Source organism: Geosmithia morbida (genome assembly GCF_012550715.1).
Source record: "Geosmithia morbida isolate 1262 chromosome Unknown scaffold_6, whole genome shotgun sequence".
In the NCBI taxonomy this organism is placed as follows: domain Eukaryota; kingdom Fungi; phylum Ascomycota; class Sordariomycetes; order Hypocreales; family Bionectriaceae; genus Geosmithia; species Geosmithia morbida.
This window is the reverse complement of record NW_023336193.1, coordinates 1208814-1232650: the sequence shown is the minus strand read 5'-3', so window position 1 is coordinate 1232650 and position 23837 is coordinate 1208814. Positions and strand designations below refer to the sequence as shown.

At 53.7% G+C, this 23837-nt stretch overlaps 10 protein-coding genes across 10 annotated transcripts; 4 read left to right on the top strand and 6 right to left on the bottom strand.

Annotated features, from left to right (window-relative positions):
- Positions 1–252: 252 nt before the first annotated feature.
- GMORB2_6836 (peptidyl-prolyl cis-trans isomerase-like 2) lies at positions 253–2105 on the bottom strand (the record flags this gene model as incomplete). Its single annotated transcript, XM_035468803.1, has 2 exons — positions 253–2013; positions 2079–2105. The coding sequence occupies 2 exons, from the start codon at positions 2103–2105 to the stop codon at positions 253–255; spliced, it is 1788 nt and encodes a 595-aa protein (XP_035321937.1).
- A 703-nt stretch (positions 2106–2808) lies between these two features.
- GMORB2_6835 (to integral membrane protein Ptm1) lies at positions 2809–4913 on the top strand (the record flags this gene model as incomplete). The annotated part of the gene is made up of 6 exons (XM_035468802.1): positions 2809–2880; positions 3045–3230; positions 3302–3665; positions 3748–3822; positions 3889–4131; positions 4213–4913. 6 exons carry the CDS (start codon positions 2809–2811, stop codon positions 4911–4913), a joined length of 1641 nt encoding a protein of 546 aa, XP_035321936.1.
- A 402-nt stretch (positions 4914–5315) lies between these two features.
- On the bottom strand, positions 5316–7017 carry GMORB2_6834 (NADH dehydrogenase; the record flags this gene model as incomplete). Its single annotated transcript, XM_035468801.1, has 4 exons — positions 5316–6181; positions 6249–6453; positions 6513–6782; positions 6844–7017. The coding sequence occupies 4 exons, from the start codon at positions 7015–7017 to the stop codon at positions 5316–5318; spliced, it is 1515 nt and encodes a 504-aa protein (XP_035321935.1).
- Positions 7018–7697: 680 nt separating this feature from the next.
- GMORB2_6833 (cell division cycle 2-like) lies at positions 7698–9184 on the top strand (the record flags this gene model as incomplete). The annotated part of the gene is made up of 2 exons (XM_035468800.1): positions 7698–8257; positions 9049–9184. 2 exons carry the CDS (start codon positions 7698–7700, stop codon positions 9182–9184), a joined length of 696 nt encoding a protein of 231 aa, XP_035321934.1.
- Positions 9185–9589: 405 nt separating this feature from the next.
- Positions 9590–10549, bottom strand: GMORB2_6832 (uncharacterized protein; the record flags this gene model as incomplete). Its single annotated transcript, XM_035468799.1, has 1 exon — positions 9590–10549. The coding sequence occupies one exon, from the start codon at positions 10547–10549 to the stop codon at positions 9590–9592; it is 960 nt and encodes a 319-aa protein (XP_035321933.1).
- A 1543-nt stretch (positions 10550–12092) lies between these two features.
- Positions 12093–14237, bottom strand: GMORB2_6831 (mRNA-decapping enzyme subunit 2; the record flags this gene model as incomplete). The annotated part of the gene is made up of 1 exon (XM_035468798.1): positions 12093–14237. One exon carries the CDS (start codon positions 14235–14237, stop codon positions 12093–12095), a length of 2145 nt encoding a protein of 714 aa, XP_035321932.1.
- A 1620-nt stretch (positions 14238–15857) lies between these two features.
- Positions 15858–16786, top strand: GMORB2_6830 (uncharacterized protein; the record flags this gene model as incomplete). The annotated part of the gene is made up of 3 exons (XM_035468797.1): positions 15858–15932; positions 16006–16220; positions 16288–16786. 3 exons carry the CDS (start codon positions 15858–15860, stop codon positions 16784–16786), a joined length of 789 nt encoding a protein of 262 aa, XP_035321931.1.
- A 1994-nt stretch (positions 16787–18780) lies between these two features.
- On the top strand, positions 18781–20267 carry GMORB2_6829 (ribonucleoside-diphosphate reductase subunit M2; the record flags this gene model as incomplete). Its single annotated transcript, XM_035468796.1, has 3 exons — positions 18781–18810; positions 18884–19192; positions 19332–20267. 3 exons carry the CDS (start codon positions 18781–18783, stop codon positions 20265–20267), a joined length of 1275 nt encoding a protein of 424 aa, XP_035321930.1.
- Positions 20268–20854: 587 nt separating this feature from the next.
- On the bottom strand, positions 20855–21395 carry GMORB2_6828 (Signal recognition particle 9 kDa protein (SRP9); the record flags this gene model as incomplete). The annotated part of the gene is made up of 2 exons (XM_035468795.1): positions 20855–21244; positions 21324–21395. 2 exons carry the CDS (start codon positions 21393–21395, stop codon positions 20855–20857), a joined length of 462 nt encoding a protein of 153 aa, XP_035321929.1.
- Positions 21396–21859: 464 nt separating this feature from the next.
- On the bottom strand, positions 21860–23221 carry GMORB2_6827 (COMPASS component SWD2; the record flags this gene model as incomplete). Its single annotated transcript, XM_035468794.1, has 3 exons — positions 21860–22581; positions 22802–22970; positions 23069–23221. 3 exons carry the CDS (start codon positions 23219–23221, stop codon positions 21860–21862), a joined length of 1044 nt encoding a protein of 347 aa, XP_035321928.1.
- Between the last annotated feature and the right edge of the window lie 616 nt (positions 23222–23837).

Below are 23837 nucleotides of genomic sequence, written 5' to 3'. Positions count from 1 at the left end.
ATTCTCTTTTCTTTGCTTGGATAAGATTCCATTGCTTGTATTTCGGGGTATATCTTTGTTTTTCTTCTTCCATTTCATGTTTCCACCTGTTTTACATACCAAATCCTACTCTCACTTTCGTATCCAGCCTTGGTATGCTACTATCGTCGCGTGAATTGAATGTAATATCAACCGCCCACGTGATCCATGGTTATCAACCCCGTGGTTTCCTATGCGATAAGAGAGAACAAAAAACACATATATTGTACATCGTTACCAGCTATCGAAGTTGCCAAACCCGCCATGACCCTTCATCTTTTTCCGAGCAGGAGTCTGTTGATCCCATGGGTCTGTACTGGCAGGCAACTTACGAGACAGCGATGATGATGTTTCCGGTGCTGCTTTTGATGACTCGGAGTGGAGGTATTTTCCCACCGCGATACCAGAAGCCGAGTCGTCCACGGTTCCGTCTTTTCGGATCTTCTTCCCCGTCCAGGTGGTCCTGTCGTCTTCTGTGCCGCCCTGCCTCTTGATCTCGGCGGCCTCCTGCTCTTGGCGGTCCTGGTGGTCCCTCTGCTTCTGGAACTCCTCAAAGGGGTCCACGTAGACGACCACGTCGGAAATTGTAATGTCGCGGAGGGGGCGGTTGGTCGTGCCGTCGACGGGCGTAGCCTCCATCTTAGTCAGGGTGTCGAGCCCTTCGATGACGGTGGCGAAGACGGTATGCTTGCGGTCGAGGTGCGGCGTGGCCTTGTAGGTGATGAAGAACTGGCTCGAGTTGGTGTTCTTGCCCTTGTTGGCCATAGACATTGTGCCGCGGGCGTTGTGCGTCAAGGGGCCGTCGAACTCATCGTTGAAGTACTTACCCCATATGCTAACGCCGCCCTTGCCCGTGCCCGACGGGTCGCCGCCCTGGATCATGAACCTGGGGATGTTGCGGTGGAAGCTGACGCCGCGGTAGTAGCCCTTCTTTGAGAGCTGGACAAAGTTCCACACGGCTTTCGGGGCGAACTCCGGGTGCAGCTCGAGGGTCAGATCGCCTAGGTTGGTCTCCATTCGGGCGTATCCCTTGTTGCGTACCCGTCGAGGTTTGAGCATGTACTCCTCCTCCGACAGGACGGCCCGCTCGCCGCTCGTCTCGGGCGTCAGACCTGTGCTCGTGAAACTGGCTGCTGCCTTTCCGGTCGTGTACATGGCCGAGTTCGCTGCCAACTTATTCTTCTTCTCCTGGATTTTGGCCGCCTGTTGCGCTGCCACCACCGTCTGCGCGGGCGACTGCTTTGCGAGAGCGCTTGAGCTCCTGTTGACGTCGGCGGCACCAGACTCGCGGGCCTTGCGCGCCCTCTCTACAGCCGCCTTGGCCTTGAGAACCTTGTCGCCCATGCTGCCCAGGGCTCCAGCGTTGATGTCGCCCTCACGGCGGGCTTTCTCTTGCTCCTTTGTCAGCTGGGCGTCCAACCCGTCCTGCAAGTACTTGAAGTGGCCGAGGTTGCGGCTGGAGACGTTCTGCGGATCCTGCAGGGTTATGATGTCAGCGCGTGTGAAAGGCTGGTCATCGACCAGGTCCTGCCACAGCTTCGGTTTGATGTTCATGCGCTCGACCGTGTCGGCGGCAAAGACGTTGGCATAGGTACCATGGCGGATGGCGACAATGTGCGTGTTGTCGGTGAAGACTTTGTAAGTGACAGGGTCGACCAAATCGCCACCACCGCTACCGTCTGCGTTGTCGCTGGACTCGACCGCGGCCGTGGATGAGTTCCGTGAAAAGTTGAGCTTGATCAAGTCCTTCTTGCTCAGAGAGCTGCCGTCGACAGGGTTCTGGCCCGGATGCTTCTCCAGCCAGGCGCCAATGACCTCAACGTCGAAGACTGTGCCGTCGGGGGTGCACACCGGGTTCTTGAAGGGCTGGAGACTTGCGGCACAGAAGTTGAAGGGCAGACGACGAAAGGGCGTAGATGTATCGCCGCGCGACGAGGCGTTTGCGCCGACACTGGCCGAGTAGGCGTCGGCTGACGACCACTCCGAGTGGGTGATCTGAGAGGGGAGGTTAGCGCCAGGTCTCTTCTTCGTTCCCCCATCCTCCAAGAGGATCAACTTACGTATAGCTTGTCTGTCCCCTTGCCCATGGCTGCTGCTCGCAGATTGCTTGATGATGTGGGGGGGAGGGAGTGGGATGGATGCAAAGCAAAAGTGCCAGTTTCAAGAAGATCATTCAATTCAAATTCTAGGTTTGGCAGTTGCGATGTGGTCGCGGGTTGCGCCTGCCGCAATTGCTGCAGGGGTCCGCCCCCCAGATTACGTAGTAGTGGAGCTGATAGGGATAATGCCACGGGAGGAATTTTGAACTAGCGGTACATATTTGTATCTCTGTACTCTGTACCTACTAACTTTATACTGTATCTGATAATACTTCATGATTGATGAAGAACAAGTCCTTTGTATGCCGACAATGTACCTCCCTTCAATACGTACGCCACCTCCCAATGCGTAAGCCAAAAGCTGCCACATCTCACCCAAACAGCCTCAAGTCTTCAGCTACTTATCACCAACCAATTCTCGCTGCACCCTCCTCTATTCCTATGCTCCCGCCTGTGGACGCGACATATTCAACCCTCACTGTGTTGGTCGTCTAGTTACTCCTCGGATCTCATCACCCGCCGCAGCCCAAACCGAATCCTTTGACGCTAGCTGCAACTAAGCTCGGCCGTTCTTTTCCCCCCTTGGCCACCCCCGGGCTCTCCGTCGACGGACGACGACGCGACCCACGCTCCTCTCGGTGTACACGTTCTTCAAGACCCGATACGATTATATCCTGACGTGATAACCGTAATGAAGATTTTACAGAGCTTGCTCCTTTTGGGGCTGTCCCTCGGGGCGACCCAGGCCATGGAGATCAAGCTGGTATGTGGCATACCCAGCAGCGCTAGGAGACGATGCTACAATATCAACTGACACGCGACTTGTTCTTCTTTTTTTCTAGGACGAGACGGAAGAGAACCGCCAGTATTGTGCTGGTAAGTGTTGTGCATTCCTTCTTTCTTCCCAAGGAAGATGAATGCGCGTAGTTGACGCTCGATGTCGCAGGGATGTACGACAAGAAGACCTGGGGAGGCCCAGTCGATCCTTTTATCCTGCTCAAGTACATTGCTCAGGACGGCCTCGCCGACGATGCCTCAACGGCCAGCATGCTCCTCTTTGAATGGGCTGATAAGGACCTCGTTGGCCTCGCCGACCCAGACGCCCTGGTAAATGTAAGAGCTAGCAATCCGTATATAATAGCTGTTGGCTGGGCTTTGCTGACCTGGACCCTCACACTTGGCAGGTCCTCGCAATCTGTACACCAGAATACGTCGAACAGGGCCTGTGCAACAACAAGCAGGTCGGCCAGTTCATCACCTCGGCAAACGCCACCGACGCATCCAAGGCCGACATCGTCACTGCCGCCATCAACCTCAAGGAGCCCGAAGTCGTCAAGTACCCCATCAAGAAGACAGGATACTACTGCCTCGTCACCAGCTCGTTTACCGCCAAAAAGTACACGGCCGTCGCAGAGTTCCGCAACGCCTTTGGCGAGCTGCCCGCCACCCAGATCCCCAAGCTTCCCTTCTACGGTACTATGTCCATCGTCTACACTATACTGGCCGGGTACTGGGGTTTCCGCTACTACCAGCACCGCCACGACATCTGTGGGTTTCCCCTTCTATATGGGACCTCTATCTTCTGTTTCTACGGACCGTTTGTGAGGTAGAGCACTAATCTCGAGACCAGTGGCTGTTCAAAACTACATTACCGCTATTCTCGGTTTCCTTGTTATCGAGATGATCATGACGTGGGGCTTCTTTGGTATGTCCCAACCCTCCCCAAGACTTGATATTATAAGCTAAATGATCGCCTAACACCACATCAAAGAGTATCAAAACCGGCATGGCGCCAATATCGGATCCAAGGTCTTCCTCATCATCGTGGCCGTTCTCAACGCGGCCCGCAATTCCTTCTCCTTCTTCCTGCTGCTTATCGTGTGCATGGGCTACGGAGTTGTCAAACCCACCCTCGGACGCACTATGATCTGGGTTCGTTGGCTCGCAGCAGCCCACTTCGTCTTTGGTCTCATCTATGCCGTCACGAGTCTCCTGGTGTCGCCTGAAAGTGCCGGTAAGTTACACCTTTTCCCCCCTTCTACTCTTTCGTATGCGCGAGGAACCGACAACGCTGACACATAGTCAAAACTCTCAGGACCCTTTGTCCTCTTCATCGTCCTCCCCCTGGCCGGAACCCTTACGGCCTTTTACGTGTGGACGCTCAACTCGCTCAACGCAACGCTCAAGGATCTCCGGGAACGCAAGCAGTGGGTTAAGGAGAGCATGTACCGCAAGCTGTGGTGGGCCATTCTCATCAGCCTCCTTGTCATCTTCGCCTTCTTCTTCTTCAACAGCTTTTCCTTCGCCTCTGTCGGCGACCCAGACTTTGTCCCCTTCCACTGGAAGACACGCTGGTTCGTCCTTGATGGCTGGCTCAACATTGTCTACTTTGCCGACGTCGCCTGGATTGCCTACATCTGGCGCCCCACCATAAACAACCGCCGATTTGCCATGAGTGACGAGATTGCCCAGGACGACGATGGCAACTTTGAAATTGGCGACATCGGCATGCCCGACGACTGGGATGACGAGGAGGCCCAGACTGGAAAGAACAACAACAACAACAACAACAACGACACGAAGCCCGACGGCACCACCGCCGGTGCCACTGTCGTCACCTCGACCCAGGACAGGGCCGGCGCTGCCTCCTCGTCATCCCAGCCTGGCACCGCCGACTACAGGGCTTTCCCTAGGGAATCCATGGAGGGAGAAACGCTTTTCTCCGTCGGCGAGGACGGCGATAGATTTTCCGACGACGGGACTGACGAGGACGACAAGCTGGTCAAGTCAAAATAAAGGCGTGTGCTTCCATGGAAAGGAAAGACATGCATGAAAAAGGGGAGGAAGAAGTGGATACTATGAAGAAAGTGGTGTATGAAGGTAGAGGGAGTGTAATGAATACCAAGTGTAAGGAAGCAAAGTGATGGGAGATGGAAACGGAGCTGTAATGGCGTTTGTTCTTCCTTGTTTTATTATCTTGATATATTGTTTCTCGTTGAATCCATGGTGTTATTCTTGGTTCCTTTGCTCGCGTCTTTGTTTTGTGCATGATGAATATGGGAGTCTGGCTCTTCTTGCTGTTCATTATCACCATGTTCGCTGCGTCTCAATTACTTTCACGAGAGACATGTGAGTAACATTTTGCAATTGCAGAGTTCTAGGCCTGAAGCGAATATACGTGGAATTAGAGAGAGAGAGCTATTTTTGGTACTGTACATCGCCTCCGAAGCCAACGGGCGGTCTAAGACCGTCATTTTCGGGAACAATGGCCAAGACCTTATACAGCTTCCCCATGCCGTCAGGGCCACGGTCGACAAGGCGTCTCCACGACTTGTGTATGTTGTCAACGGTCTCCTTGGGCAGGTTGGGCGCCTTGGCGAGCACCTCTGCGCGCTGGCGGATGCCCATGGCCTCGAGGAAGTAGCTCTGGTCGACGGGGCCGTGGACTTCAACGCCGGGGCTGGCGTCCATGGCGGCCTCGGCGATGGCTGTAAAGTCGACGTCGGCACTGAGATCGATCAAGCCCGGGGCGGAGAAGGGGTTGACACGCCGGTGATGGCGGATGCCGCGGAGGGAGTTGACGGGGACCGTGTCCGAGGTGCCGTAGTCGAGGATCAGGGCGGCGCCGCTAGCTCGGGGTTTGGGCTTCTCGTCAGAGCCACCGATGCGTGTGGCAAAGTCGTTCGCGTACATGGAGGCATCCGGGCAGACCTCAATGACGGAGCCGGGTGTGCTCTTGAGGCTGCGGTAGCGCGGAGACGACTCGGGAACGTACCGGGAGTGGCGAGTCGTCGTCGACGAAAGGATCAGCTGGAACTCGGGAACGGGCTCGCCATGCTCCGACTTGGGAGTTTTGAGGTCCATGTGTGTGACGCCCGGCGGCGTGGGAGACACCATCATCTCACGCCACTCGGTCGAAGACTTGGTCGCGATAGGATAGGGGGGCGACGAGGGTCCTCCGGGAGCCGGTGACTTTTCCGGATCCACCGCGACGGACTCAAAAGCATGGATTGGCAGGGCGTCAAAGAATTCGTGTGCCACAATGAACGGCATATTGTTTGGTTCTAGTTTCAAGTTAGCTTTCAGGCTCCGGACTGGTATTTGGAACAGCATCAAAAGGGGTTTACACACTGGTGGGTATGGGCTTGATAGTCTCGGACCAGATGATGGGCGTTCCGCCGTATTTGCTGGTTCCTTTGAGCCCAAGCTCCGTTTCCGTAAAGGTGGCATTGGGGCCGCATAGAAGCTTCTGCTGAGCCTCTCTCAGCTCGCGGCTGGCCTCAACCATGTAGATGGAATCGATGCTCCTGGCCATGACAGGGAACCTTTGTATAGTCTGCCACAAAACATGTAAGTTCTGGGTTCTCTGCAAAACGTGGATCGGTGTGTACATACACGAAGCACATCGTCCATCAGGGTACCGCGGCCAGGTCCAACCTCGATGACCTGGACACCCGAGGTGGGCTGACCTTGACCGATCCACTCAGCAGTGAACCATATACCAATGAGTTCACCAAAAACCTGTGATATCTCTGGCGATGTGATAAAGTCGCCCCTAGTGCCAAACTGATCGCGGCCCTCGCCAATGGCTCCGGTATAATAGCCACCCAGGTCACCCGTCAGACACATGCGCATGTAGCTGGCCAGTGGCACGGGTCCAGTGAGCTGTCGTATGTGTCAGCAGTAAACTCCCGGATCTATCTTGGGGGTGCAGGCGTTAAAGTACAGATATGGCCTCATAGAGCTGCTTAGCCAACGGGGTTGACCACTGTCTCTCCTCCTGTCTCCGGGGAAGAGTGGAAGAGAAGCTGCGGAAGCAAGGGATGCGGACTGCTGGACGAGCACACCTAGAAGCCAGGGGCCGGAGCGCCCTCGGTGCAGCAGAAACGAATGATCTCATGTTGAGAGTGGCGTAGACATGCCTTCCGGGCTTTTTTGTCCACTGGTCGAAGCGACAACGTCAAGGCGTTCTGACGCAAATGAGCACACTTAGCAGTTTGGACTCGCCGGCACTGTCTGTAGGTTTCCGAGCTCAGTGTACGCGTGCAAGCCAAGGTGTATAGAGGAGAATGGGTAGATTATGAGACTTGGTTCCAGTTGATGTAATCGAAGCCAAATGAGTTGTAATGATGTGTAATATCGGCAACGAGCAGGCCCAGAGAGGCGCGCCTTCCCCAGATGCAAGACCGTGCGAATTTGTCGTCAGTATACCCGGGAGGATCCTCAACCAGGCAAGATTTCTCTCCAGGGACGAGGATTTTCCAGTTACTATATGCAAAAATATGAGAAAATTCTTCTTTTATCTCTATATTTCCAGTTAGTGGTATGCTCTGTATGCATTGGAAGGCAGCTTGATACGAAGATTGTATAAGTATATCCCTGATCTCTTCTCAAGCTCTCACAGTGGACCTTGCCAGACGCGCCCCACTGCCTTTCCCCCATTACGCCAAACTCATATTCAACATCACACGTCGTCCTTCTACCGAGCAACTTCTTTTACCGGAGAGGTCAAGCCATTCGCACGATACAGCCGCGTCGTCCCTCCCGCCCGCCTTCGACAAACGCACACACCCACAAATAATGTCGGCCAAGCCATCAGGGTCCCGCTGGGCCAGCACAGAGGAGGATGCAGCAATCGAGGCCAGAATTAGAAAGGAAAAGGAAGAAAAGCGGCGGCGCAAAGCAGAAAAAGCGCGAAAGCTAGAGGAGCAGAAGCAAGCGGCAGTGGCGGCAGCGGCAGCAGCAAGAGTAAACGGCGACGACGACGACGACGAAGATGGCCGGCCATCGAAGCGACGCAAAATCACACCAGACCCGACAAAGCCTTCCAAGGCCAACGATGACGCGCCAATCAAGCTCCTGCGGTTCGAGGCGGACGGGTGGCACAAGAGCCGCAGCGTGGAGAGGTACGACAAGCTCAACGACATTGAGGAGGGCACGTACGGGTGGGTGGCACGGGCGATAGACACCTCGACGGGCAAGGTGGTGGCGCTGAAGCGGCTCAAGCTCGACCCGGCCGACAGAGGGGGCCTGCCGGTCACGGGGCTGCGCGAGATCCAGATCCTCAGAGACTGCAAGAACCGCAACGTTGTGTCCCTAGAGGAGGTGGTCATGGGTGATGATGAGACGAGACTTGACAGGTTTTTTTCTTGAACCTCCCTCATCCCGCCGAATACAAATAGGAAATACTGATTCGAAACAAACACAGCTCGATATTCCTCGTCCTCGAATTCGTCGAACACGACCTCAAGGGAATCCTCGAAGACATGCCGGAGCCCTTTCTGGCGTCCGAGATCAAGCAACTCCTCCTGCAGCTCACGTCGGGCACGGCATACCTGCACGACCATTGGATCCTGCACCGCGACCTCAAGACGTCGAACCTCCTGCTCAACAATCGCGGGCAGCTCAAGATTGCCGACTTCGGCATGGCGCGGTACGTGGGCGATCCGGGCCCGTCGAGGCTGACGTCGCTGGTGGTGACGTTGTGGTACCGCAGCCCGGAGCTCCTGCTGGGGGCGTTGACATACGGCGCCGCCGTTGACATGTGGAGCGTGGGCTGCATTTTTGGCGAACTCCTCACGCGGGAGCCCCTCCTCCAGGGCCGTAACGAGGTTGACCAGATGACGCGCATCTTTGAGCTGTGCGGCGTGCCTACTGACCAGTCCTGGCCCGGTTTCCGCCGCCTGCCCAACGCCCAGTCCCTCCGCCTGCCCAAGTCGCCCTCGGCCAACACGACGGGCTCCGTCATCCGCGCCCGCTTCCCCGGCCTCACCGCCGCGGGGGCCTCCTTGCTGGCAGACCTGCTCTCACTCAACCCGGACCGTCGCCCCTCGGCCGCCGACATGCTCCGCCACGAGTACTTTCGTCAGGATCCTAAGCCGAAACCAGAGTCCATGTTCCCTACCTTCCCAAGCAAGGCCGGGCAGGAGAGGCGTCGTCGCCACGAGCCCAATGCCCCCGTACGCGGCGAGGCAGCCGTTTCACTAGACGATGCGGACTTCACTGGAATATTTCAGGGTCGCGATAAGGAGGAGAAGGGGGCGGGATTCTCTCTACGTATGGTGTGATTTACAACAACCTGTATTAGATATCTTTTTTATTTTTTTAGTTTACTCGACAAGGGAGCATGGCGCACATGGATGGGGCGGGAAATGGACAGACTAGGATGCATTTTCCCATATTATAGACCAGAAAGGACACTTGTGTTTGTTTCTACAAATCTGCATTATGAAAATTTGGCCAGCTCATTATAATCCACCCGTATTTTTCGTTTTGTATGTATGTTCTTATCACCCGCTTTATAACCCAACGCGCCCGAAAAAGAAAAAAGAAAAGTAACGAAAACGCCAGTAGAGAGAACAGGATGGGTGTTGAAGATGGCAGCATGGGATGCTGAGAAAACACACAGGCATATGAAAAGACGCAACATATTAGGTTGCAAAGCAACAAGGAGAAAAAAAGGAAACCAGGATTTAATGAATCCCCCACCCAGTGACAAAGTAGGTGAAGGTGATGATCGTGATGGCGCTCATGGTGACGGCGAGGTGGACGACCTGCGAGCTGAAGAGGCTGGCGGCACCGCTGCAGCCGCTGCACTCCCAGTCAGCGTAGGGGGTGTAGGCTTGCGGGTGGTAGAGGCCAAAGGTGAACTGGGCGTTGGCGGCAAGCTTGCCGGCCTCCGGGGAGTCGCTGATGTCGGCGTCCGAGTTCTTGATGATGAGGGTGTACAGCTCTGTGAGGAGCGGGGTCTCGACGTTGTCGGCCTGGTCCTCCGAGTTCCAGGTGTAGGAGACGTCCGTTTCGAAGGTCATGTTTGAGGTCAGGGTCCAGGTCTCCGAGGCGGTGGAGCAGCTGATGAGCACGTCGATGGCGGTGGGTTTCTCGATGATGCCGGTGTAGTTCCACCCTAGGGTGATATTGTCGCCGATCTTGAAGAGGGGCGTGGCCATCTGCGTCGTAGCCGGCTCCGTTATGCTAACGCCCCCCGCTATGGCCGTGGCCGGGATGCTCACGCTCGATGTCTTGGTCGTCTTCTTGCCCTTGCTGGTTTTGTCGTCGTCGTTGTTGTCGTCGTCGTTGGCCGTCTTGGTAGAGGTCGGTTCCGCCGTGTTGAGGTCCCCGTCATCCGTCTTCTTGGCAGATGTCGGCTCGGCTGTGTTGAGGTCCCCGTCATCTGTCTTGGTAGCCTTGGCTGCTGTTGCCGTGGCTGTTGCTCCCGTCTCGGCGGCTATATTTTGGATATACATCATGTCAGTCATCTCTCTCTCTCCCTCTTTCTCTTGGGATGGGGGGATATGCTTACCTGTGTCTGCATTATCATCGGCCCGGACAATCAGTGTGTCAACATTAGGTAGCCATCCCGGCCATGCCGATGCCAGAGGAGCCAAAGAGGTCAGGCATACGGCCAGACGAAGGAGAGGTGTCGTGCGCATCTTGACAGTCTTTTTTTCTTCTCTTTACAATCCTCTTTGGTCTGTCGAGGAGGTTCGTCCAACGAACACCTAGGACGTTTGAAAGCGAGTGAGAGCCCCCGGAACGAACTCTGATGGATGCGCGTCGTTGTCGTTGTCTTCGATCGGAAGAGAGTGAAGAAGAGAGGTTGTAGTGCAAGAAACAAAGAATATCCCCGACAAATTAACAGTATTATATGAACAACAAGCGAGTGTCGAAGAAAAGAAACAAAACAAGATGCAGTGTATTATTGAAGAGGAGGTAGAGAGAAGAAAAGAAGAAAAGAGAAGTCTGGCTTTTTTGGTAGGTGGGAAAAGGGTGTAACAGGGGGGGATGGGTCCGATAGTTGGGGGGGGGGGGACATACTGTACAGCCCGTATTTATGGCATAGGAAAGTTTCAGACAATGGGGCGCGTTGGCAGGTTGCATAAGGCTTGCCTACAGCGTACGAGGTGGCATTCTCTCTCTCTCTGCCTCCATCTCTCTCCTCTTTTCTTTCTATTTTTCTCAACGGGTGCTCCTATTCAATGATAATTACGATAATGACAACGTATTACCTCGTACAGCGTACGGCAATGCTCATCTCACAACAATACTCGTACACAAGCTAGATGCTGAAAACAATAAACAGTGGCACTCTCTACCAGTACAAGTGCAGGCGTAGCTCAGATCTTGGCAATCGGGTTCGGTCATTGGTCAACTGGTCAGGCTCGCTAGGCTCGCCAAAAATACGAACCCTTGTCATGAAAGAGGTTTAGCGTCTTAGGTAAAAGTAGGGGAATACGATGATGGATCGTCCTAGATCCTTTCCTGGACCTTCTTGGTGACTCTTGGGAGACCTGCTCCGTGTAACCCATCTCGCATCTCGCTAGAATAGGGGGGCTCATGTGCTGAAGTAGCAATAGATACAATATAGCTGACATCTCCTTTTGCATTACAAAGCATCATCTGAATATGTGTTAACATCGTATCAACTAGTATGGACATGTATTAGTACTGTACGTATTATTATTAGTGTCTTCGCTTGTTGCTGTCGTGACAAGTCGCTGGAATTTTCCCTGTCCTCGCTGCACGTGATCTCGTGTTGGAAATTCCAACGAGCTAAAAATATCTTTCCCCTTGTGGTCTGATCCGACCCTCTCTCTCCACTTCCACCTGCAGCTCGGATAGTCGCATACGACTAGATAGTAGTACTCCTACATGCTTGTGATGCTACTGTAATAGTTATGCTCATACAATACACACGAAAATACAAGTACGCTTTCAGTCCTGCCCAAAAACACGTAAACATCGGGTTGGACACCACTGATAGTAGTACTACTACCAATCTCGTAATGCGAGCAGCAATAACATCTTGTTCCCATTCAACGCGAACAAAGAAAAACGAACAAACAAACAAAAATTCCCATATGCATAAGAACTGACGCCAATTTCTCAACCTCCCAAAGGAATTGAAGGGAAAAAAGAACAGCGGGCACTCGAGGAAGAATAAACAACTGAGAAGAGAAGGGGGAGTCCATTGCTTTAGTGTGCCGGCTTCGTCACCGACTGAAGATAGTCCAGCAGGAACATCTGGTCAGCAGGCGAGATGGGCGTCTGTCTCCCTGTCCTGCCTGATAGACCAGACAACCGACCGGTATCAGCACCAGCATCCTGGTGCGGGTTTCCAAAGAGAGACAGGAGATGGCGCTTATCGTCTTGTGGCGTCGCCCTGTCACCTCCGCGCCGCTGAGAGCCTGACGGCGATGACCGAGAGCCGATGCCCATCGGCGCCGGTACCTGCTGCGGCATATAGTTGCCGTAGTTGCCATAGTTGCCGCTAGAGTAAGGGGACCGAGACGGTATTCTGTTGGGTAGGCCGTCGCCGACGTCTGTCTGGTCTCGTTGAAGAATACGCACCGGACCAGGTTGCATGCTTCCGCTGGGCTGCCTAGGTCCCATGGGCGCTGCTCGCTGGAGGGCAGCTGTTGGCTGCTCCGCTCGACCTTGCCCGGCAAACGAGTCGAGGTGTGCTGCGATGGCACCTGAAGGCTGAGGTACTAGTCGCTGCTGCGGCCCTCCACGAAGAGTGTCGAGAAGGACCTTTTCGCTCCCAGGTCCGCTTCCGTACGACTGTGGCTGTCCCTGGCGGGGGGACGCGTGCATCCCTTGGGGTGACATGGTGACAGAGCTTCCAGGTTTGAACATTTCAAGCAGATTGGACTTGTGGCTGCCGTCGGGTGAGTTGATTGATGGCATGCTGCCCATAGGTGACCTGTGTTGCTGCATCATGGAGCCCGCCAGCTCTGTCGGGCGGAGCTGGCTCTGCTGGGCGGGAGAAGGTCCGGAGAGTGGAATAGGAACCGGGCCAGTAGCAGCTGGGGCGGACGGCTGCTGAGGGTATTGTGGGAACTGCTGGGCAAAGGCATCCTGTGCAACAGGCCTAGGCGCCTCGTGGGCTTGTGCCGATGGGGAGTCTCTCTTGAACGCGTCGAGGAGAGCCAATGACGGTCCGCTGAGAGGGCCCTTCTGTCTTCCGCCGGGTGACATGCCGGCCTGTGGAGATTGAGGATGGCCATATCCGGCATGAGCCTGCTCCCGCGGCTGAACATAGGCGTTGTTGTTATGTGGCGGCGGGGGCGGCGGGGCCGGAGCCGCAAAGCTCTCTTGGAAAGTGCTCTTGTTCAGGACGGAGCGTTGGACCTGAGGCGGCAGAGGCTGCGTATGAACAAGTGGTATGGCCTGTGGTGGGGCATCGAACCCCTGGTGGGGTGGCGGCGGAGGCACCGGGTGAACGTGGGGGAGAGGGAAATGAAGCGGTGGTTGGGTGACACGGTCAGGGTGGTGTAGATTGTTGGTATTGTGGTGAGGGTTGGGAGGTTGCGCCATGTCCCCGGGATCCATCTCAAGAGGAGTATGAGGGTACATGTTGGGGTTATGTTGCTGCTGCTGCTGCTGCGCAGGAGGCGGCGGCGGCGCACTATTGTCAACTTTGAGCATGGAGAGAAGGGCACTGGCCTTGTCCTCCTGCGTGGTACGAGGTTGGACCGCCTGCGCCATGACGGGCTGGGGTTGGAGCTTGAGGAGGCGCTGAAGCTCGCTGGTGGCGCCTTCGAGCGTGTCCATGGCGGGCGCGGCGGGCGCGGCTGTTGTCTGAGCCCAGGCGTCGTCCTCGATGGGCGCCTCATCGAGCGGGTGGTGCGGGTATAGGTTGGCATTGGCAGGCACAGGCGTCTTCTTTGTGGCGTTCTTCTTCTGGCTATTGACCCACTTCTTGAGAGGAACGAGAAATGGTGCGACCATGTAGAACTTGTTGGCGTTGTTGCCGACGTCGGCCTGGGTCTGGTTCTGGCCCTTCTTACGAAAAGCAGGCAGCTCTGATAGCTTGTACCACTCAATCTTGCTGATCTCTTTCCTGGTCTGGGGCTCGAAGTCTGTATCCATGGGGACGTCGCGGAAGACGTATAGCCGCATCTGCTGTTCCCTCATGGTGATTTCAATGTATTTCGGCTTGCCCTCGGGGACGAGGCCGGCGGCACGAAGGTCGAGTCCAGTCTCCTCCCAGACCTCTCGGATGGCGCAGTCCAGGTCGTCTTCATCCTTGTTGATCTTGCCTCGGGGAAAACTCCAGTTGGCGCCCTTCTTCCAGCCTTTGACGAGGACGGTCGAGTCCATGTCGTGATTAAGCATTATGGCACCCCGCACAGGTACGCGCGTCTTGTACTGCAAAAATTCTTCGAACGCACGTGTGTGGTTCTCGACCGAGAAGGACGCCAGAAGCGGGCAGTGCTGAAATATCCGTAGGCAAAAGGTTCGGAGGCTCATCGAGGGAAGGCTCGGGTCCAACGGACGAATAAAATCTTCATAGAACCATTGTGCCTCCTCGACCTGAAAGCATATTCTGGCGACAGAGGACAAATCCTCTTCGGGAAGGTTGATGATGAAACGGACACAGAGGTCGTCCAGCCCTGAAAACATCTACATGTTAGCATGTCGTGGCCACTCTTTTCTTCTTTCTCTAAGGTGAAGGAGGGGTTGTATATGTACAATCCTCTAGTTGCATTTGTTTGTCTGCCATCATGTGGCATGCTCCGAAAGCGAGACGGGATAAAAAAAGCCGATATTCTTTCAAGGAGAGTAAACGGATTATAACTTTCACGATGCAGTCGAATGATATTTGGCGCGAATTCGGAAAGGGATACTGGACATGGTTGTGATTCGAGGGAGCCTTAGGAGAGAAAGGTTGCTTCGGGCCTGTTGCGACGTGACCGCAAAAAAAAAAAAGTGACGCCCCAGCTTCAAACTTGAGGGATTCAAGCAGAAGCGGGCGGGCGGGCAGAGGTAGTAAAAGCAGATGGAAGCCTGAACAAATGATCGGTACAGTAGGCAGCGATATTTGGAGGGGGGCCTAACTGATTTTGCCGGACTGCCTCTGTTAGGTGACGATGTGTAGCGGTTGAATATCCTGTTTGCGACCCAACTCTGTCAGCAAGTATCAGAGCCGCTTTTGAGGCACAGTGCGTATTTCACACGTGGCGCAGCCAGCCGTCATCCGCTGTTACTTATTAGAGCGGTGTAAGTCGTGTCATGAATACCGTGCGTATACTGCATGTGATCTATACTGTGCAGAACATGTCCGGACGCGGGAGCTTCAGCCACATCCAACAACTTCAAGCCACGCCTTTTGGTTCTCGCCATTGTGGCTATGCCACGCAGCACCGCCACATTTACCCCAACGAAAGAGAGAAATGTGGCTCATTGTAATCTGTAATCTGTATTTTCCGTCGTATTATATCGCTCCATAAAAGAGTTGCAGCTGCAGCTGTATATCGAAGATACCCGGCAAAGCTGAATGGTGCATGGGTTGTATTACATCATTGGCGGCATGCTTCAAGGGACGGGCCCCATCAACACAAGCGCCAAAACAACAAATCATCATACATATACGAGAGTTGTGACGGCATTGGATTTTTGCCCCCCCAAGCCCCCCTTCCAATCAACAAGAAGACGGGATCTGGCTCATCCAGTACTACAACCAGAAAAACAGTTCCCTCTTTATTCCTCTCCTTTTCATTGCAACCCCTTCCTTTGTCATGCACTCGTGAAGCGCGTTCTGAAACGCCGCGAAGATCAATCGTCCCTTTGTTGCCAGTCATCTCGGGAGGCCGCCTAAAAAAGAAAGTTGGTTCTTAAGGACCTGCCTGCCTCTGCACTTTCCACTACGCAGACTGAGTAGCATCTGACACTACTACGACACGCGCACACGCATTCCACAGACGTTAGTTTTCGTCAAACGACTGCAGCGCAATCATGACTTCGTTTGTATCCAAGCTCGTGCTCAAGAAGATTCTCGGAGAATCGCGTCAGAACAAATATGGTCAAGAGGTAAGCCTTCGGTCACATGACAGATATACACCCGCATACACCGCAGACCAACTTGCTCACAAGACGACGGCAGGATCCCTACTTCGAGACAGTGCCAGCCTCCAGGCTGAAAGGTCGACCGAGCAAGAAGACAAAGCGACGCAAGAAGGCCCTACCACCTGGAATCTCGGACCACGACGGCCATGTCCTGACCAAGGTCAAGAGACGAGCCTACCGTCTAGACATGGCTCTGTTCGAATTTGCCGGTATCAGGTTTGGCTGGGGTAGTGTTATCGGATTGGTTCCAGCGTAAGTCTTCTTCCTCTATCAAAACCGTGAAACTGGGTAGAACCATGAACGTGCTGACAGTTTGCAGTGTCGGCGACGTCTTTGACACGCTACTGGCCCTTATGGTGCTCAGGACGTGCATGCAGATTGAGGGCGGTCTTCCCTCAGGCCTCAGAATCAGGATGATGATGAACATCATTTTCGACTTTGTCATCGGCCTTGTTCCCTTTGTGGGCGACCTCATAGACGCTGGGTTCCGAGCCAACACGCGCAACGCCATCCTTCTCGAGTCGCACCTTCGCGAGGAAGGAGTGAAGAACCTCAAGAAGGCCGGGCAGCCCATCCCCGCCACGGATCCGAGCGACCCGGCTGAATACGACCGAACACGCGGTGACGCCTCTCCACCCGGGTACAGCTCGCAGGCACCCTCCCGTCAGTCGTCGAGGAGGTCGCAACAGCCGACCGAGCCTCCTCGCGCCGAGGTGCGCGAGGGCAGCGGCCGGAAGAAGTCACGTGTTCCAGATCTTGAGATGGGGCAGTCAGAGGAGAATACTGGACGTTCAAGCAGGCGCAATGGACGCTTCTGAGTGCGCTTAGGCTACAATATCTGCCCTTCTCTCACTGTTCATGTCAAGGGAGGGTCATTAGAGGGCCATTGGATTGGACTGTTACGGTCTTCAACCTAAGACCAGGTGGAGGGTTGACAGGACGACCCTAAATTACCACTCTCCTCTTCTGCTAGACCAAAGAAAAAGACGATGGGAAGAAAGGAGTCGGTACTGAAGACGGCGGTTTTTTGTTTTCTTCTTTCAGGTTATTCGAACGATAATACCCAATATCGGATTCATGTCTCGCGTGGCAGTGGAAATAAAAGAGAGGAGGTACAGGGAGAGACAAAGCAAAAGAAAGAAGTACATGTAAAGCACGTACATGACGTTACGGATATAAACGGCATCATAGGACAACGATATGAATACTAGTCTAGCGAATCTTGAGAAATGATACCACAATAAATCACACTAGTCTGAGGGGTAATTATATATCCGAGCTACACGTACATCTGTGACGACGATTGTCGGCCGTGCTATACATAAAGTCACTACAGTACAGATTACTATGAGCAACGCGAAGTACTACGAGTACTAACTAGTATTAATCATTACGTGATGATGACATTGTGTGAGACCCAAGGATCCCCAGAGTCGACAGATGTGCAAAACGCGTGTCTACGACGTATGAAGCGAAAGTGGCGTCGAAACGGGTTAAATTGGATGGAGTGTAATTCAGAGGCCACGGCAATAGCTGGTATGGCAACGCAGTACCAGAGCAAGGATGTTGAAACCGGTAGGCAACAAGAAGAAGGACCAACCAGGGCTCCAGATAATAATAACGCGACGTGAATCTACTCGGTATTTTACACACTCGAGTACATGTAATCTGTAGTAATAACGACTCTAAAAGTGTACATGTAAATAACGACCTGCTGGAACCGCGTCTTGCCACTCGCACATCTCCGACCACGGCTTGCTCGGCGGTACGAAGTATGTGCCAAAGGGCCGAGAGACAGCGATGATGAGGATCAGCCCACCCAGGGTCGGAGGCTATCGTTAGAGCATTGGGGGTCAAATGAGTTTAGGACAAGACGCGAAGCAATGTTTGGTGCGGATCATTGATCGAAGACTGCTGATTGATAACACGGACCATATTTCGATTGTATACATGTATGTACCACGATACCTAGCAGTAATAATACAGTAATACTATGACATCCTAGCCGTATATATACTCTGCAATACGTCGTATGGACAACCTGTAACAAGTATGTGTACAGCTCTGGTATTACTCCGTACTCGTAGAAGATGATGATGGCGTGTGGATACTCAAGACTAGACAACATCAAGGTCCAGTCAGAGTCTTGAAGGGCCGAGTTCACGGGGTAACAGGCTGGTAACAGGATGGCTGTAGCTCAGCCCACGGCGGGGCAATATCAGGTACGAGACCAGGGAAAACGCGTGAATTTGACGCGTCTTTTGCCTATCACGAGAGGTGGCTGGGGGTAGGAAAGTTATATCATTTTATTTACGAGTACTTCGTCACTAACAGGACTGCAGAGGACTGCAGAGTACCTACCCACCTAGTCACAGTGATGTATTACAATAGTAGTGCGATGTACAGATTACTCGTGCACGGCTCCCTCAGCATCCCTCCGGCACTGACACCAGCCCGTAGAGTCGTAGTGGGACTCTAGTGGTTCCCAAGCCCTGCATCCTTGGCACGCAGGTACCCACCCATTAGCTCATTGACTCGCATTATTGGCCACTGGCCCTTACCCATTAAACACGATCCTGACGCGTCGCCAACACGTGACGGTCCCTCGCTCTCTATACAAAAACCTACACTTTTGCTTCACTCTTCGACCTCTTCTCCATTCTAGCCCATCAACTTTTCTACACCGCAACAACACTCTTCCTCTACTGCTTCCTCTCGAGTGATTTGACGCGTTTTCTGCCTTTACTTCTCGCTATATACCCCTCCATTGCATTCTCTTATTTCGTACACGCACCGCATACACACATACACCATGACTGCCAACATCACCCCCTCCAAGCAGGTACGTGCTCATTTCCTCTCTACTCTCCCCTCCGTTGCATCAACCAACTAACGCATCATTTTCTCCAATCTAGGCCGCTGCCGCCATTGACTCTTTCAAGATCGAGTCTCCCGCCAAGAAGCTCAGCTTCAGCCCGGCCGACAAGGAGAACCAGCATCTGGATGAGGACTCCCTCGCCAACCTCGCTGAGCAGATGGACAACCAGAAGCGTGTCGAAGTGGCCAAAGTCGACGAGACCAAGAAAGTTGATGAGACCAAGAAAGTCGAGAAGGAGGAGTCCGCTGTCGCTGTCGCCCCCGGCATCAAGCCCGAGGAGTCTGATGAGCCCCTCCTACAGGACAACCCCCAACGCTTCGTCCTGTTCCCCATCAAGTACCACGAGGTATGTGACGCGTAAATTTGACGCGTAGATTGCTTTTTCTACGCGTCTTGGGAGCCATGGCAACCGACCTTGTACACCACCCCAGAGAGTACATGGTCAATGCATACCACATAACACTCGGACTAACAACCTTGATCAGATCTGGCAGATGTACAAGAAGGCCGAGGCCTCTTTCTGGACCGCCGAGGAGATTGACCTGTCCAAGGACCTCCACGACTGGAACAACCGCATCAATGATGACGAGAAGTTCTTCATCTCTCACATCCTTGCCTTCTTCGCTGCCTCTGATGGCATTGTCAACGAGAACCTCGTTGAGCGTTTCAGTGGCGAGGTCCAGATCCCCGAGGCCCGCTGCTTCTACGGTTTCCAGATCATGATGGAGAACATTCACTCGGAAACCTACTCTCTCCTCATCGATACCTACATCAAGGAACCCTCCCAGCGCACATACCTCTTCAACGCCATTGAGACCATCCCTTGCATCCGCAAGAAGGCCGACTGGGCTATCAGGTGGATCCAGGACCGCAACTCTACCTTTGCCCAGCGTCTTGTCGCCTTTGCTGCTGTCGAGGGCATCTTCTTCAGCGGGGCCTTTGCTTCCATCTTCTGGCTCAAGAAGCGTGGTCTGATGCCAGGTCTGACCTTCTCTAACGAGCTCATCTCGCGTGACGAGGGTCTCCACACCGACTTTGCCTGCCTGCTGCACTCGCACCTCAAGCACCGCGCCAGCAAGCAGATCATCCACGAAATCATCACCGATGCCGTCGCCATTGAGAAGGAGTTCCTCACAGAAGCTCTGCCCTGTGCCCTGCTCGGCATGAATGCCTCCCTGATGCAGCAGTACATTGAGTTTGTCGCAGACCGTCTACTGGTCGCCCTCGGCAACGACAAGGTCTACAACTCGACCAACCCCTTCGACTTCATGGAGAACATCTCCCTGGGTGGCAAGACCAACTTCTTCGAGAAGCGTGTTGCTGACTACCAGAAGGCCGGTGTCATGAACTCTGCCGCCAAGAAGGAGGAGGAGGCCACAGAGAATATGGAGGGCGACTTCGTTTTTGATGCCGACTTCTAAGCATGCAACCAAAGATGCCTCCCCCTCTCCCCTCGCACAACACACACATCCTCCTCCTTCATGGCGTATATAAACCCCTCTCTTCATTTTTTATCTTTACTCGGCCTTGTTGATACACAACCAACAATCAACAACCAAGGCCAGACTGTTTGATTCATTTCGGGCCAGATTTTAATATCCTCTGTCCTCCATTCAGTCTTAATACGAATGATGGGACCCTTGGCACATGGTTTTTTTTTTTTACAACTGGCGTTTTGGGGCGCACTTTTTCATGTAAACAGTTTCTCACAAGGTCTTTGTGGATGGCAGGAAGAAATAAGGAACGTTGGCAACGGCAATGGAATAATGAAATGTACTTTGTATCAAAATAAGTAGAAAAACCAATTCTTTTCATATCGCAAGTTTCGTGTCAAATGAGCTGATTTGTGCTCGATACAGCTTAGATGTTAGGGCCGTCAACCATGTATGCAAGCAGAGCGACATCATAGTCCAACGTCTAACACAGAGGCATGCTTGTTTTATCGTTTCAATGGTTCATCTTGTTTCCTTGTCTCTCATTTGCCATTTCAACTCCTGTCCGCGGTTGTTTATTTCCTCCCCTTCTTCTTCTTACCACCACCCTGTGCAGGTTTCCCACCACCAGTCGCAGACCCAGCAGTGGCGGCGGGAGCGGTAGCAACGGCAGCAGCATCAGCAACAGCCTCCTGCGCCGACGGCGCATCCGTCATGGTCTCATCAACGGGCGGCAGGGCAGCCATGCTCCTACCCAGGCTGCCGAGGCAAGACTGTATGAGGCGGGACACCTCAGCAGCTTTGTTGGTGCGGTATTTCAGCACCACGCCTCCTGCCGGGTCGTACGTCTTCAGGACCAGGCTGCCGCGTGGTGGCTTTGCTGCTGCTGTCTGATCTGTCGATGAGTCTCGGTCGCTACTGCGAGGTTTGACAGGCTTGATAGAGTAGCGAGTTGTTATGCGAGTCTACCAAACGGACGGCGGACAGTCTGGATCAGCATGATGGATAGAAAGAGCGCGAGATAGAGGTGGGTGAGTGTCATACGGTTGATGGTCTGGCTTCGAGTAGAAGTTTTGACTGGTCGAGCCATTCTTGGGATGTTTTGAAATAAGGCATGTTTGCGACACGCCCGGCTCGTTGGTGCGGGTACGATGTGATCGAGTGTCTTATCGCAGGCTTTTATATCCACGGGTATATTTGGAGCGTCCAGGGTAGGGGAAGGGGAGACTAGAGGTGTGTGTGTGTGTGTCAAGGTCGGTTCGTGTGACGTTGAGGTTGAGAATCGGTGATCGGTCTGGTAGGCAGATGCTCATGTGTGGTTTTATTTTTTTGGTGGGGCTCTTTTTCAACCTGGAGGAGGGGCTGCTGCTGCTGCTGCTGCTTACAGTGAACACGAAGTATATCAATATCACGAGTTTTTAGATCTTTATACGCACATAGAGCACAAAAGTGAGGAGGTGGTGATTTATCTGATTACCATAAAGGATTTAACAATTGTACGTCTTTTTTCTCCCCTCCCCCCCCCTATGCAAACGTTATCTCTCCTCCTGCTTCTCGCTGGATTTCGATATCTCCAATATCTAGCTATGCGGATCAGGTAGCCAAAATGCAAGCTCCTGATCGGCCGTAGCAAAGAAGTTGTACCTAGGATTGAAAGCCACGACGGCGGCATTGTTCTTATCGTTGAGGGTATACGTAGGTTCGAGCATCTTGTGTTCGTTCGGGGTGGCCCTGACATCCCAGACGAGCACGTCTCTGGACGCGCCGCTGATGACAAAGCGTCCGTCCGGTGTGAAACAGCAGTCGCCGCTGCTGTCGATTGCGACCGAGGTTGGGGTCGAATCGCCGGGGGCCGGTCTGATAGTCCCGGCAACGGCGCCCGCTGACTTGCGCAGGTAGGCCTTCAGGGAGCCGTCAAAAGCGTCGAGAAGGAAGTGGCCGTTCCCGTTGGTCCCCAGGAGGAGGGAGTTACCGTCGTTGGAGAAGTCGAGCTTCGTCCAGCCGCGTACGAGGTTGGCCGCGTCGATGGACCGCACCTGCTCGATCACGTCAACGGTGGCGAAGGGCGCCCTGTCGAAGTTGCGCGCGTCGTACAGGAGCACGGTGCCGGCACTGGGGCAGGCCACGGCGAAGACGGTGCCCGACGGGTCGTGCGCGGCCAGCGTCGGCGATCGCAGGTTCAGCTGACCTTGCCAGTTCTTAGTCTGCGTGTCCCATATACGCACCGTGTTGTCCTGCGAGCACGATATGAAGCTGTCGTTGCCTGGGTGGACCGCTAGGCACGTTACCGTACCCTCGTGCCCTTCAAAGTAGCGTATGAAGGAGTTGTCATGTGTTGCGAGGTATCGTATGGCATCTTTTTTTAGGGACAGAGTGGTCAGCGTGTTATCTCCCTCCCTCTCTCTCTCTCTATATATATATATATATATTTGTGCATATTGGAATTGTGTATTAACCATTTTGCTTTGTGCTCGCGTAGATGATGCTGGAGCTGGTGTGGGTGAACTTGGCGAGCTTGACACCGTATTTCTTGCTCAGGAGACTCTTCTCGTGACGGCCCTCCTTGACATTGTATATCTGTATCGTCTCGTCGCTGGCTGCCGTCATGACCAGGTCGCCGTCATCGTTATAGTCGATGGATTGGACGTGTGGTTGCGCGCGGTCATCCTTGATGTCGTCGCGCCGAAACAACTGGACGCGAGAGCTGTGTTAGAGCTGTTCTGTCTTCTTCTCCTTCTTTTTTCCAGAGCTATTCTCTCTCTCGAACTCTCTCTCCGTGGACAAGTTACCTTGGTCGGTCGAAATGTAGAGATTATGTCGGTTATGGGCGTGGTAGTCGTGGCACCGGCACCCAGTGTCCTGTGGATGTTGAGGGAGGGTGTGAAGGTGGCGCTGGTACCGGCCGCAGCTGGGCGATCAAGGTCCATTGGCGTCGAGGACATTTTTGTGAGGCCGCCAGCGCAGGCGCGCGGCAAGCGAGAGTTGGCGGAGGAAAGGCTGAGGAGAGAAGGCTGAGAAGGGCCGGGCAGCAGGACGCGCTGCACGCGGCTGTCTAGACTGGGCAAGCTCAGGAGAGGGGCGGCGTCTCGTATTTGGTATGGTAGGGGATGATGTATGGTACGGGGTGTAACAGTTCGTGTTCGTATACAGGGTAGAGAGCAGCCGATATGATCAGGGTAGCATTGAATCTAGTACGATCAAGGTCGCATATGATGCGACATGGTGGAGGGGCATTGCAATTCAGGTAGATCACGGCAAAGTAGATCAGCTTACCCGGGAGTCGTCCGTTGAGAAATTCGAAAGTACGGAGTATATTGATGGCATATAGTAGTAATATTTAATATGAACATACAGATTACACGGTAGTGGCCCTAGACCCTAGAGCATAGTCAAGAGCCTGGTATTGCACTGTTTTCTCTTACAGATGGTTTATTAACATCATATAACATGGACATTCACAAGAGATGTTACATTCACATCAAGCGGGATGATAGTAAAACAAAAGAAATATTCCAAGACAATAACGGACTACAGTAGGATGACCTTTGGACAATGGAG